General features: G+C 47.1%; 3 protein-coding genes across 3 annotated transcripts; 1 reads left to right on the forward strand and 2 right to left on the reverse strand.

Annotated features, from left to right (window-relative positions):
* Positions 1 to 568: 568 nt before the first annotated feature.
* Positions 569 to 1,327, forward strand: GGS22DRAFT_190183 (uncharacterized protein; the record flags this gene model as incomplete). The annotated part of the gene is made up of 2 exons (XM_047964946.1): positions 569 to 976; positions 1,064 to 1,327. 2 exons carry the CDS (start codon positions 569 to 571, stop codon positions 1,325 to 1,327), a joined length of 672 nt encoding a protein of 223 aa, XP_047817359.1.
* Positions 1,328 to 2,009: 682 nt separating this feature from the next.
* Positions 2,010 to 6,358, reverse strand: GGS22DRAFT_32449 (uncharacterized protein). Its single transcript, XM_047966812.1, has 5 exons — positions 4,299 to 6,358; positions 3,410 to 4,240; positions 3,162 to 3,235; positions 2,796 to 3,065; positions 2,010 to 2,709 (listed from the first exon to the last, which is right to left on the reverse strand). Exons 1-5 carry the CDS (start codon positions 6,112 to 6,114, stop codon positions 2,107 to 2,109), a joined length of 3,594 nt encoding a protein of 1,197 aa, XP_047817360.1. The 5' UTR covers positions 6,115 to 6,358; the 3' UTR covers positions 2,010 to 2,106.
* Positions 6,359 to 10,751: 4,393 nt separating this feature from the next.
* GGS22DRAFT_167257 (uncharacterized protein) lies at positions 10,752 to 12,134 on the reverse strand. The gene is made up of 3 exons (XM_047961959.1): positions 11,596 to 12,134; positions 11,516 to 11,545; positions 10,752 to 11,452 (listed from the first exon to the last, which is right to left on the reverse strand). The coding sequence occupies exons 1-3, from the start codon at positions 11,774 to 11,776 to the stop codon at positions 10,860 to 10,862; spliced, it is 804 nt and encodes a 267-aa protein (XP_047817361.1). The 5' UTR covers positions 11,777 to 12,134; the 3' UTR covers positions 10,752 to 10,859.
* Between the last annotated feature and the right edge of the window lie 2,229 nt (positions 12,135 to 14,363).

Genomic DNA, 14,363 nt, shown 5'->3' on the forward strand with positions numbered 1-14,363 from the left:
AAGTAGGAGCTGCCTAGAACTTTACGTGTGAATAAATCTACGTCGTACCTACATCAACTTCGCCTTCCGTGTGTTATTTCCCAATATTTTCAACCACAACAACAACCCAACTCGTAACTGCAATCTTTCAAGATACGCAGGAATATCGAACGCAAGCAGGTACGTCATATTCATGATATTCAGATAAATAAGCACCATAGCACTTCTTTTTTTTCTCTCGTGATCATATCTCGTCAAATCCAAACTCCACAAACTTCAACATACCTATTCCTGATCATAATTACCTACACAGTATCACAAGGCGTCATTCTCTAATCCTCATTTTTTTCTTGTAACTGACGCAATCCTACTATCAGTCATTCACCAGTTTGTCTTACTCCAAGTTCCATCCATCCACAGGTATTTTTTTGTCTCCACGTTTTTCTCATCTTTCGTCCATATTACCCGACCCCGTTTCCTTCACATTGACCCTAAAATATCAAGCACGATAATTTATTTTTTTTTTAAAAAAAAAACATCCATCACTGACCATCACCTAGACAACCAAAGGAACAATCAATCAGTCACGATGCCTTCCATCGCACCTTACGCGTCGGCAATGCTGCTCCTGGCCGGCGGCATTCAGGCCCACTTCACTGTCCAGCATCCCCCTGCAGTTGGCCCCTTCGTCGACGACGACGAGCCCAAGAAACCGTGCGGCGGTTACCATCCTGACATCGAGAACGTGACCATCACTGATTTCCATGTTGACGGTGATGCCATCGGTACTACTCTTACCCACTCTCAGAGTACCTGGCTTTACCGTGCCACTCTTGACCCCACCGCCGAGAATGGCTGGATCTTGGTCTACCCCATCTTCGACCAGAGTGGTTCCGGTCTCTACTGTCAGCCTCATGTGACCGTCCCCCACGACTTCATTGGCAAGAAGGGCTACATCGGCATGGTTTCACATGCCAAGGACGGTTACCTTTACCAGGTATGTCATGACCAGTGCATGTGATATAAATACGATTTTTGCTATTCATCATCGTACATAACTAACAACGAACTCAACCCCATCTAGTGCGCTGGTGTTAACTTCGTCGCTGGAACCGGCCCTGTGCCGGAAGATTGCCGAAATGCAACTGGTGTCTCCGCGACCTACGCCGATGACGGCACCTTGAGCTCTGACCCCAACAACCCCGGCACCCCTGCCCCGACTCCTAGTCCGTCCTCTCAGCATGAGCACAACGGCGGCGTCTCGACTAAGGGCCAGACATTCATGACTCTTGGTGGTCTGCTCACTGTTGGCGCCATGGTGGCTCTGGGTGCAGTGCTCGTGATCTAAGATCTCGAATACCATGAGTTAGTTATTCGATCGGCATTCGATGAGAATGGCATGTTCTCTTCTACACGATGGACTGGTTCACGCCTTCGACATGACCAAAGACTGAAGATGGCAATGCCGAGAACCTCGAATAGCACTGGATAAGGTCACAGGTTGCAGTTTTCATTAGCAAAATCCTATGGGATAGGTACTTAGATACCCCAGATAGTCATTGCAAATTGCTTTATTGCAATACTTCTTTGCACACAATAAAAGTTTTTCCCTTTTCCCCCCACACCACATGATTCATCTTTGTGTTTGTGATACTCATAGGTTCCCGGTGTGTATTCGCCCTAAGCATCCAAAACTACCCAATAAAACCACTAAGGTATCCGGGTAGGCACTGCCGTGAGACAATCTAGAAATCTTGTGGTAAATCGCACAGGTCTTACTTCAAAGCTAGGCACCAGGCTACGAACCACGGTCTAATACGAGCGGATAAAGGACGTCCCACGAGAGCCGTTGGGGTCTCAGATTTCGGTCCGACGTTGATTGGTGACCATGAAGTAAGCAGATCGTCATAAGAAGCGAGGCTCAAGATACACATAAGTCGTCCCAGACGCCTAGCGCCTGATTAATCGGGAGTAGAATACGGCAGTGAAGGCATGTATGAAGTAGAATGTAGCTTAGGAGTGTCGTGAGTAAAAGGGGGTATCTGTCGTCATTATCGTATCGCCTCATTCCATCCCATCTAGACCTCCATGTGTCCTATCGTGTCATCCGTATTTACCGAGGTGCGTTTATATGTGCATCTTATCCACATCAGCAGCCAACGCCGTACCCTCGTCACGATGACCGTACCGTTGCTCCCGCTTAACAGCCGAGAGCCTCTTCCCAACCTGGGGTCCCCCCGTACTTCCAATGCTTTTCGTCTCGGCACCACTACTCGCCCCGTATACTTCTTGCAGCTGCGGAACTTCATCCTCTCCAGCTGCACCCCAGTCTTCCCCATCCGAAATCTCCACCACATCGTCGGTTTCACGCTCAATCATGCTGACCACCGTCTTCCCTCCTGGAAGCCGCACATCCCTTGCCTCCAACGTCTCTGCGATATCGAGAAGTAGGACTTCCATCGGACATATGTATGCCACTTGCTTCCTCTCACTCCAAGCCAGAACATGTCCGCATAGCCGGCCGTATGGCCGATCGACAATCCACGCGCCCGAGTCGCCGGGAACACCTAAGGGAAGGGTGGAGCGGGGATATATTTTAGGTGGATCCTCTGTGGCTGGGATGCGGTACCCGCGCGAGGTCGAACACCTGCCGCTGATTTGGTAGGTATGGCTGGGAGATGATCGGCCGTAAATCTTAACGGAAGTCAGAGCGGGAAGAATTTGGCCCATCTGGTAAGTGGCGAATGTTTGTTAGCCGATATCATACGTAAGATGAGACATAAAGATTGTAAAAGTTCTAACAGCCGGCCACTTACTTGCAATCCGCTTGTACGTGCGATACATTGGACTTCTAGGCCCGGCAGAGACTTTGCTGGGACTACTTCTGTGGGATTTATGGTCCCCACCGAAGTTGTCGATTGAGCACTAGCAGATGCAGCACGAGGGATCAGGTTATCCGATGGTAGTCTCTCGTCTTGAAAATCGAATAGGGCCCAGTCAATCTCGTGAACCAATCCGTGCTCGTTGCGTCGACGTATGCCGGATGAGGCATAAACTTCACCGAGTCTATACGTATCTATGTGATCCTGGACAAGACATTAGTACCCTCCCAATATCCCCGATGAAAAATAGATATGAAAGAGACCGCCAAGTAACTATCTGGCACGGGAGAATTAACTTACCTCATCCATAGTGTCTTCCGAGGGATAGAACCCCTCGGGTACGTCGTCAAAGGCAGGTTGGGTAACTATATATCCTGCACACACCCAGTTTAGCTGTATACTCATGAACCGAAATTAGGTGGGATGCTATGTGTAATTCGCTGTAGATTGAATTTGTTGTAGATTTGGTAGATACGATGTACTGAGAAGCTTATTCGTATTGTTTCTGTCTGAGACTAGGTGCATACTTAGGGGAGAACCTTACATACCGTCTCCGCAGCCTGGCTCTACGCCTGGGATGTCGCCAGGATCAGTGTATTCTTCCTCATCACTATCATCTTCGTCGTCACTAGTGATATCCGTAGCCGAAAATTCCGATTCAGAATCTGAGAATTCTTCTGCAAAATCGTCGCTGCTGTCGTCGGTTGAGGATTCTCCTTCGTGAGGGTGTGTCATGCTACGACGGGGAGGGGCATTCGCCCTTTTAGGTTCCTCAGGCAGATCGGAGGGGTACAACTGAGCTTCGGGATCGTCTAACATATGATGGACTGTCATCCCATATGGCCTATCATCAATGATGAGGAGGCCCCCAAAACTAACGGGCGGGAGGTGTTTGTCACCTATCCATGCACCAATACTGGCACCATTCTGCGGCCTCTCTTGATAGCCGGGGTTTGCAGCCTCAGGATCGTCTCCATCATTTTCAGCCGCACCAGAATACTGACTCTTGGTCATGCTTCTTAATGGTCCCTTTCGAGACCGTACCATGGACCCACGACAGACCTTCAGGCCAAATCCTGTTCCGTCGAAAAATACGCCAAGTTTCTTATTTAATATAGCTCGAACCTTGCTCACCGAAGTACAGACAACCAATACGGTCGGTTTGGTTTTATTAGGCGATTCACCAATAGATTCGAGTGAGATTTCCACAGACTCGGGGTTCTTGCGGTAAAAGTGTCGCAAGGCTAAGTTGATTTGGGGCATAAGGGTACTGTGCCATTGTTCGATCACCTCGGTCGAGAGTGGAACTTGGGGGTAGAGTCGAAGCTTAGGTCGCTGGGTCTTTGAGGGCTCTGGCGTAGTCTCCGCAGGTTTCTCGGCTATTAATAGGCATATTAGTATTCATTGGTACACTTATAAAAACGAGGTCTATCTTACATTTAGTAGTTTCCTTGCTGTCACCCTTAGTTGATTCCAAGGTTTCCCTACTTGTCAATGTCTGCAACGTAGTTTGACGAGCAATTCGGGTGCTTGCAGACGGGCCTGCGAGAGGCTCGGTCGTAGGCCCGACTCTCCCACCCCCGGAAGAAAATCTGTCCTGGTCATCGCCCAGCTGCTCATCCAATCCGCTTATACTATCCAAGATACAACAGGCTTCCAAATAACGACTGACCCTAATCTGGGTTTGACTTATAATCTCCTCGGTAGAGCCTGGATGCGCAAGTTCTTGGTCAACAGCGTTCCAACACGCCTGGACGGCTCTCATATATGGGGTACCGCAACGTATCGCCAGTTGCTGAAGAACCGATTCTGAGATGCTGGGAGATGTCCGACTCGGTACGAGGTTTTCGAGCTGAGTCCAGAGACCGATGGAGACGAGTAGCATAGCCAATGAGTATAAATCGAGAGTTCTAGTGTCACTGTTCGGTGTAAGGGGCGATTGACTAGTTGTTCGAGGATCAAGTGGGTGACGATGTAACGGAAAAGTGGGCTGAGACTCGTTGTGTGTTGTTTCCTCGGGGAAGACATCGAACGACGACACCAGAGGTCTTCTGACATCCACCTCACCTACTGGTAGACCGGGATCGTTTCCAACAGTATTGCAGAAGGATATTGCGGATGCACTAAGGTTTCCGTGAGTGATTCCTCGAGCATGTAGGTCAAATACCGTGTTGGCGAGATTATGAGCAAGGCGGAACTTAGCCTCCAGCACTGGTTCAAAATCTGGCTTATTGAGGAGCCCCCTTAGCGTGCACAGGTTGTCAAGAGTGTTTTGGGTAAGATTCTCAAAGGTAACCGGGTTAAAGCCGGGGGGGAATTGGTAAATCAAGGCCAATCTCGATTCAGCCATATCTTCATAGTAGCCTAAAAGAAGAGGTAGACCGATCCACGAGCCGGGGGATCTTTGAGATTCTGTTTGGAGACCGGCGCTTAGTTTCTCGAATCGAGACATATCGGGCATGATACCGGTTGCGGAATATATCGGGTCAAATGGCGCATACTCTACAAGTAGAGGGGATGAAGGTTGTGGTCCCTGTCGATGGGCCAAATCTCCATAGGCTTGCTTGCTCATAAAAAATATCTCTTGATTCCGATCTCGTGCCGTCTCGGTCTCTGATATCGGTGTGACTTGCATCGATTTTAGACTTGTTAGAGTTCGAATATCGATCTGCTGCGGGGTCCTAATCCTAGTAGAACTATACAGCCGCAGATCTTCGGTTGAAGTGGTGGATTTAAATGACCTCGCTCCAGTAGGTCTTGAAGGAACTGCAGCAGACGACCGCGTCCTAGAGAGGTCGCAAAGAGTATCGATAGAAGCCGTTAAATCCTTCACAAGATCTTCGAATCTTCCCTTATCCCAAACGATCAGGGGAACCTTCCGATCGCCAGATGCCTTTTCCGAGGTCTTCCCGCTTCCAACATTTTGCCTTGAAGCAAGCCACAAGGGCTCGGCCTCAGCAAGAATATCCTTAATAGTTGCCATAATACTACCCACAAGGTCGCTTAAGCCTGCTTGAGATAAGGACTCATCAATTTCGGCGGCCTGATTCGGGTCTGACCACTCCAAGCCCCAACTCACAAGGCGGTCCTTTTGAATGCGTAGTTTGCGGTGTAGAGCTTTGATATCAGGGTCGTCCAGGCTCGGAGCGGACTCCTTCACAAAGTCCGAAGATTTTTTCGTGTCATTGTAAAGCCTGCTAAGTCGACGTTGGAAGGGCAGTTGGAAACCGCCCATGGGAAGAAAGGAGTCCATGGTGGTTAGTATGTACACAAATAAATATTATAAAAAAAGTATTTATTTATAAAATTGAAAAATATACCATGTTCCCCTTAACATGGTACTAGAAAATCTAGTCACTAATATGAGAAAAAACACGGCGTGGGCCGCAGTCAGGTATTAAGGTCATATATTTGATGAGGCGGTCGAGTTGAAGTGAGAAATAACATCGAGGCAACTTGTAGGAGCATTTGTGAAACCGAGGGGCAAGTCTTAGTATTCGCGCAAATGCTTAGAGAAGCAATTTAGGCACGCAGCTCAAGGCTCGTCGCATCGCACAACCACAATATGGCCCGGTCTTGTGATATGCAAACAAGTAATTCAGCTGCCTTAACTTTGATAAAACCTAAATGTGAGAATAATCTCGGTGCCTAGGTGCCCAGGTGCGGGTAGTCGGGTCCATAAATTGCGTATGATGCGACCAGACAATCCCCAGAGCTCCGGTTGGACGAACAAACCTCTAGTTCAGGAAATGTAGGTACTAGGTACCGCGTACTCGCACTTTTCTTCATGGATTTCCGCGTATGAATATCGCGTTAGTGGAGGACGGTCCGAAATGGAAATGCTGCTGCCTGGATTTGAAGGGGATGAAGTTGTGAAAAGATGATGGCGACCCCGGCACCGCGGTTGGCGAGTTCTCTTCACTTGGACCGGGGTCCCCCAGTCCAGCTGTACAGATTAATTGGTTGGATCAAACGACTAAGCCTTTCGGGGGACCCGCCGTATTTCGGAACAGGGATTTATTGCGTGGTGCGGCGTGGCGCTCGCTAATCACCGAGCTGCAGCTGGCCGTCAGCTGCGCGTAAGCGGCAGCCCGCAGCCCGTTACACAGATGCCCCTTATTAATGAATTCAATAACATTTAAACATCGAAATCAAACAATTTGAATTTATAAGTGTATAAACTCATCTAATTCCAATTGTTTTTACTATACGAAAATTTGAATACATAGTTATAGTAATATATATCTGGTACCTAGTTCCTAGGTACCTACTTAAGATCTAGGTACAAGCAATGACCACTGCCTACCGCACAGGTAGCGAGAATCGACAAAGCATTCACTTATGATTTATCTGCTACATTTCTGCAATAAGCTGAGAATGAATAAGCCGATCCCCCCTACATAGGCAGTATAAGTAAGTACTTGGGTTACATAGGTAAATAGTTAGGATACCTATCCAAAACATCGAAAGAGTTCGTGGGATCACGATCGCCGCAAGGTAGCTAGAATTAGAATTGTTATCATTGATTTGGCTAGATTGGGTTCTAGGGCTGTGTGCGTATAATCTTCTTCGGTGCTAAAAGGTTAGGCATCCACAATAATGAATTCAAGATCTATCACCACCACCTTGGTACTACCTATTACTAGGTAGGTACTAGGTAGTTATCTGTAAGCACTCGGTCTAGAACCTACTTCAAGTCATTCGTATCTTCATCAGGTTTTCTTACACCGCATCATTAAACAACTCATTCCCTTTTCTTTTCGTGGAACTAGAAACAACTTCCAAGAGACGGATTTATCCTTATGGAAGCCACTACCTAAGTAAGCAATATTCAACCAAGAAATTGATCATCTCATGCACCGCAGCTATCAGTGTCCCTTGCTAGATGCGGCTGAATGTTGTAGAAAAGACAGCCCCCGTTCTTCATAAGAAAAATGATGGTATTTTCAATAATATCGTGATCGACCAATCGCTAGGCGCCTAGACATGCAGAAGTCGTATAATGCGAATTTTTAAAGGGTACCCAAAACACCATGCTTGCACACTATTTTCCCAATGGTTACTATGTAGTAAACGATGATTAATGGATATTTCATCATTTGTCTCTGCTTATGCTTATTTGACTTCCTTGGCTAGTCGAGGCTTTATTGTTGAGGATCAAGCGAATTTCGGGTAATCCTCTACGAATGCTACACAATCCTTGGTCGTATGGAATGAGATAACTCTCACTGTCGACCAACCCAGACGGTTACCTAAGTTGTAAAGCTGACTAAAAATTCCACTTCATCCGTTTCTAAATCCGTCTACTAAATGCATAGGTAGGTATTTATTTTAACGAATACCTAATTACCTTAATAAGTCGGCTTCATACGGAGAATAAGTTTAGCTGCCTAGATAGCACGCTGAGATCAACTCCGAGAAGTCCGTGTCACCCTTAGTGGACTGGTATCTGTACACTAGATGAGATTCCTAGTCGCGCCGAAATACAACCCCAACCCAGAGATCCGGGAAGTTCATCTATATGTCGTTATATTCGACGATAATGAAAAGTGAAACTTACGCAAAGCATTACATAACCTGTACGTCCAATTCAGTGGCAATTTTACTTTCCTAAATCATCTATCTCTGCGTAAGTAAGAACCACAAAGCTGCAAAGTAGGTAGATATGGGGTTAAGCTAAAGACTCATCACAATCCAACCCCTATTAACAGTATGATCACCTAATTTAGAAGCCTTCATTTAAAATACCCCATGACTACCTAGGTAGTTACAAACCAGATGACCTCCATGTCAAGCTGTGTCCAAACCTCATCGGTTGTCGGTGTGAAGAGACGTGTATTATTCCGCGTATTGCTCTGCATGATTGCTACCACCAGTCCGCCATGTCGAAACAACACGGCACCAACATAACTTGTGATGAACTTCTCAATAACCTCAGTAACGATAGAAAGGGAGAATTATATTAGCCACTGATATCGCACCTGGTGTTCTCAATGCTGCATACGCTGAGTTCATCTCTGAGGCATAAGGAAATCGTGGCGCATCGGCTTTCAGCATCCACTTAGGAACAGTTGAGGTAATTCATATCAGCAGTCATTGTAAATGAGATTCTTATTAGATATCTAGCCTCAAGTACCTACTACCTACCTCTATGAAGCCACTGTATGCTGACTGATCTCATAGTAACTTCCAATAAAGCTTTTAGAAACTCGGAAGAGCGGTCAACATCGTTTACCTTCAAATCTCAATCATCAGATGTCGCATCTTATTTCTTCGCATAATTTGCTTCAAACCTAGAGAGTTAGTATCCTTAGTTTGTACCAATTGAATCAACGCATTAAGAACTGACACAGACGGAAGTTTCAGCGACAAGCACATTCTCGAGTCGCATCATTATCGGTGTTCCTACGAGAACGACATCAAGCTATAGATCAACAGCGTGGAAGCAGATTGGTCTCGGACGGTTAGTGTCAAGCCCGTTAGTCATGATGTTAGCCATCAAGCGACCCAATCTGTATGAGGCGATTGTACAGACTGTCGGAAGGCGGGCCCAGGAGCGGACTCGGAATGTACTCCCATATCATCGGCGAAGGCTATAGATAAATGAGATATCCGAGCACATGTTCATCCGAAAGTCAATCCCGGAGAAGGGCTCTTCAGGGTTATGTCTGATTGTCTGTGCGCGTCCACAACCTCGGACAAGAGCTTCCCTACATCGTTGGCGCTGAAAAATATAAAGTATTATGGGAATAAGCCCTAAAAGTCCCCACTGGGCAGTTAAGTGAGTATCCCACGATGAAGGCAGCCACGAGTCTATGTGATATTTATAATGAAGGAAACAGGGAACAAGGGGTGACCATCAGAAATGTCGGTGAGGGGTTCAATGTACCTAGTGAAGGCGTGAATGGCTCATCTTCCGACACCGACTCTTTGATGACGTTTCAGTTTGCTACTAGGTACGTACCAGGTAGTTAACCTCGCAGCTTCTAAATATATTCCAAGCTATTTATTGCATACCTACTACTGCAGGAACCATGTGTCATACATACGTACTATGTACGATCAATTATTTTCCGGTTGGGGATGGTGGGATCCTCGCTAGGTAGCGTGCCATGCGATGTTAAGCCATCACCCGGATAACCGGCAACGACAAGCTTCGGTCGTTGCTTTCCGCTGTCCGATACAAGCGTACCCATAAATCTAACCACATCCGTCCGGTGATATAACCACAATCCGGCATTCGGCAACGTCTGTAAACCAATCGACTGGAGAGCCGTTGGACGCATCGGGCTGAACGGCCAACGGGGGTGGCGGTCACCGTAGCCGGTTCCAATCTGCAAATTCCACATAATATGTTGCACCTAGCACAATAACCGGATTCTGACAAACTGGGAACATCACTTTATGTACTAAATCTAGTCGATTAGTTCAAGTGACTCTATGGTTTAAGGAGAATTTACTTTGGAAGTTGGTCGTCGAGTGTTACGAATTAGGAAAGGGATTGTTCTACTGGCCAATCACGGTTAAATCCCGGATTGGGAGTCAAGAATATGGGTGTCACGTGACTGAAAACCCCTATTAATAAAGGAGCTTAAAACGAAGAACTGCTACAAGCCATTGACGCTGTATCAGAAAAAATTAAGGCAATGTAGTTTTGTTCCGTATAATATTCCCTCTATTCGCAAAACTCTCTTCGGGGCCGCAAGGCAATGAGCCTCGACACTCCTCGTGGAGCTGTTCTTAAGAGTCTCAGCCAGTTTCTAACTTCTTACTCCGGGAATAAGATACGTGATGGCACTGCTGCACCGCCCAGATTCAATGACTAAAGAATGGCTTAGGTCGAGGTTTTAAGATGTTATGCACATAGCAAGCGGGTCAAGTTGGTGTGCATCAAATAATTCAAATGAGCATTAATTTCCAAAAGCTATGATATAGTCTATTCTAGTCAAGGTGCATGGACTGTCTAATATGTTCTATCGTGTATATACAGCTTTGAGTTCACTTGCTGATCCATAACCAGGAAAGCGTGATGACTCCCTTGATGGCCGCAACAAACCAAAGACTAGGCTGCACGGCGCCTGTTGCCTTGGATATCCATCCTCCGCATATGGCACCAGAGAGGGTGAGGACAAAGGCTATAGCTCTGCGATTGCGCTTGCCATTCTTCTTCAGTGGCGCCAGAATCCGCTCATCGCTCACTAGATCACACAACAGAGTTGTGATTACGACAGTGGGCACCTCGCTCACGCCTAGTCCACGACTGTTGACGATCTGACCTGCAGCCTGGAAACTAAGCAATGCAATGGGTGCAAGTTCAGTGAAATCGACGTCCGCTGGGTCTCTTCGTGAGGGGTATGTGCCATCGACAATACCGGTCTGGATGATGGTTGCCGCGATGGCAACACAAACGGTCTGCGCGAAGAAAGAGGAGAGGAGAGTTTTTCGAAGACGGCCTCCGCCGATCAGTTTGTGTAGACGGGAAAAGGCGAAACAGCCAACTACGAAGCACCCTATCGAGCAAAGGGAGCGAGCGAATCCGTAAGGCTTGTTGTTTTGCCCAGAAGCTCCTAGTGCAACAAAGACCGTGTTTCCTAGAGAAATATTAGAATTATCTTTGCGAATTTAGGTTAATTCCAGAAGTATCGCAGTCATACCAGTTTGCATTGACACGAAAGTACCATACGCTAAACACCATGTTAGTTATGGAATTATGGATGGGTAGATATTCTCTGACCGTTATAGAGAGTTCCATCAGTAAGACCTGTCGCAAAACAGCAGGCAAGTAAAGGTATAGCTGCCAAGCTTGAATTGATTTCGTCGGTGAGCTGGCTCGTGAAGCTGAAGCCGGTAGGTCTCCTCTCGGACGTATCCAAGACCAGGACCTGACCAGACTCAAGTTTCTTTTCCTCTGGCATAATAGCGGCTATTTTGAAAGCACAATTTTGGCGTTCTGCGGTTGTATGTGGGAGTTGTGTTGAGTATTAAGGGGCGGAAGGATTCGCAAAGCGGCTGAAGAAAGTGACCGGACCATAGAAGTCTGTGCCAAATGGAAGGAGTTTGGCAGGTCTCAAATAATGCCAACGGGATGCCAATCCACGTGTGAATGTGAAAGAAGCCTTTTGTTCCTTGGTATTTTCTTGGCTATACACTAATGCATATGCATGAAACCTAAATCCCTCAGTCTCCGTCCGCCTCTCATATTTTGAACGCTCTAGAAGCTCCCGGGGAGGCCTCCGAAGCGAGGTCTGAAGTCGAGGACCCGGTGGGCATTTAGCAATAGAAACCTTGAAGGCAAGTGAGTAATAGAAGAAGCACGCATAAACTGATAACGTTGATGAGATTTCCTATCTCATAGGTCGGTCACGCACACCGTGAGAATAACACAGTAACAGTCTAGATTTTAGACTTGGTCAAATTGGGTGTTAGCACGATCGTATTTCTACGGCGCCATCGGCGCCATCTGATGGATATAGTAATTCTACCTACCTTACGCGATATGGCTAATGCAATGGAATGGGTCCGGCCCTGCACCGAGGTCCACAGGTTCGCGATCCGACCGCAGTCCTCATCCCGGAGCCGTTCTGCGGCTTGCGCTTGGCGATAGGAGTTCGCTTCTTCTTGCCTGCTGAGTTACGCGGCGTTTAGTCCCGGGGATAAATCAGATAAGTCAATTGGCTCTCCTTACGCCCCTAATGAGGGCTGCCTATCTGAGACCTGTTAAAGGATGTATGCAATATTGCTGTCGAATGATAAGCCGCACCGACTCGGCAAGCCAGCCTCCATCCACCATACTACCTGCCTCGGGCCACATGATTGGGTAGACCTGGGGACGTCGGTCAAAAGGGTAAGTCGCGTTAACAGGTCAAGTAGTCGCCACTTCATTGCTTTTCAGCACACCGGACTTATACTTTCTAAGGATATATCGTCCTCCGGGAGTCCGAGACAGCTTGTTATGGCTTAACACAGAAGGCCCGATCAACAATATGATAGATCGATCCTGTCTGCTGAAGATTCCTTCGCCTGGTCCCTGAAAATGAACGGGTCTGACTTGGCGCCAAGGTGATCGCTTATCCTATGTTTATCAGCGGGCTTGATCAACAGTCTATCTCAGCCCAGCTGAAACTATCTTACGATATCACCTAGCACTCCTCAGCTCCTATCCTTCCTCGATCGACTTCGAAAAGTATCTACATTACCTACCGAGATGTGATTGTGTGAGGATGTTAGTTTTCAGTCTTGAGGTATTTCTCGGCGTTCCGGATTCGGATTACGCGCCGCGGCGATATAGCAGGACTTATAACAAGCCAAGCGAGCCAAGTAGACTAATTTGAATGTTTAGAGGGTCCGAAGATGACATGCATACAAACGCCGTTTCTGCACGGCAACACCCCCTAAAGAAGGTTCACGGTAAGATATAATTCCTAGAGATTTTGATATCATGTGCCAATACTCTTTCTTATCTAGGAAAATGATCTATCTCAAGAAAATTCCCAGGATTAACGGGTCGGTTTCCGCGAATCTTCTTGCAGGGCCCACCGTAGATGTTGCAGCGGCGGCGGCGAGGGTCGTGCCTAGTAGGTAGGTAGACATTCAAGATGGCGCGCGCCAATGATATTAAGGTCAACGATCACACGTTGTCACGCGGGTATAAGGAAAGGAAACCTGGATATCTGAAATGAGATCTGTCAGATGTTTTCTGATGTCGAGGACGCAGGTGTCGTGATCCTTCACGTATATGCATCGATCGAAGTCCGCTCAACGGAGCTTCAAGCTTGGCAAGTCCTAGATTCTAGGGGCTCATCGATGACGACGTGCGGCAAATGGATCATGTGAGTTTAGGAATACTAACATGTAGTAGGACCCACCGACGGAGGAATAAGGAAGATATCAATCACATGCATCGAAGGTGAGGCCAAGCAGACGTGAAGTTACTGGATTCTCTACCTTGTTCTTTGCCTTGTTCGCAGCCTACCCCTAGAATTACAGATCTTGGTAGTTGTGGCTAGTTTCCCGGCCCGGCCCGTCCGCCGCGAACTGCCGCCCAGTGGTCTGCATTAGCAGAACATAGCCACGATAGTCATATCCACTCAACAGTAGTGCCTGGGATGTTTCCGCTCGAATCAACCCCGCGAGCCGAGAGTGCAGCTAGCGTCTCCTTTCGGTTATCTGACCGACCGATGCGCTTTATAAGCTTAATATGTCACCGATGCTGAAGCAGATAAGTAAGATGCTAGACAGCCACACCATCATACTAACGAAGTGGCGTTGCCTTTTTGGTATAGGTCATCAAGAGTTCTCGAGCCACAGACCATTTACTTCTTTTATCAAGTGTAAAAAGGATGATATCTTAATAACTACGGCATAGTGGATCATACCGGTGCCCGTTACGCCCAGCTGAAGGATCTAGAGGCCTAGACCTTATATAGCAGCAGCCATTCAATTTCATTGTAGAGATTAAAGTAAGCTCTTCACATCTTGATGCTGGCAACCTTGAATGAAGGG

The sequence above is a fragment of the Annulohypoxylon maeteangense genome (genome assembly GCF_022496945.1).
Source record: "Annulohypoxylon maeteangense strain CBS 123835 unplaced genomic scaffold GGS22scaffold_12, whole genome shotgun sequence".
Taxonomy (NCBI): Eukaryota; Fungi; Ascomycota; class Sordariomycetes; order Xylariales; family Hypoxylaceae; genus Annulohypoxylon; species Annulohypoxylon maeteangense.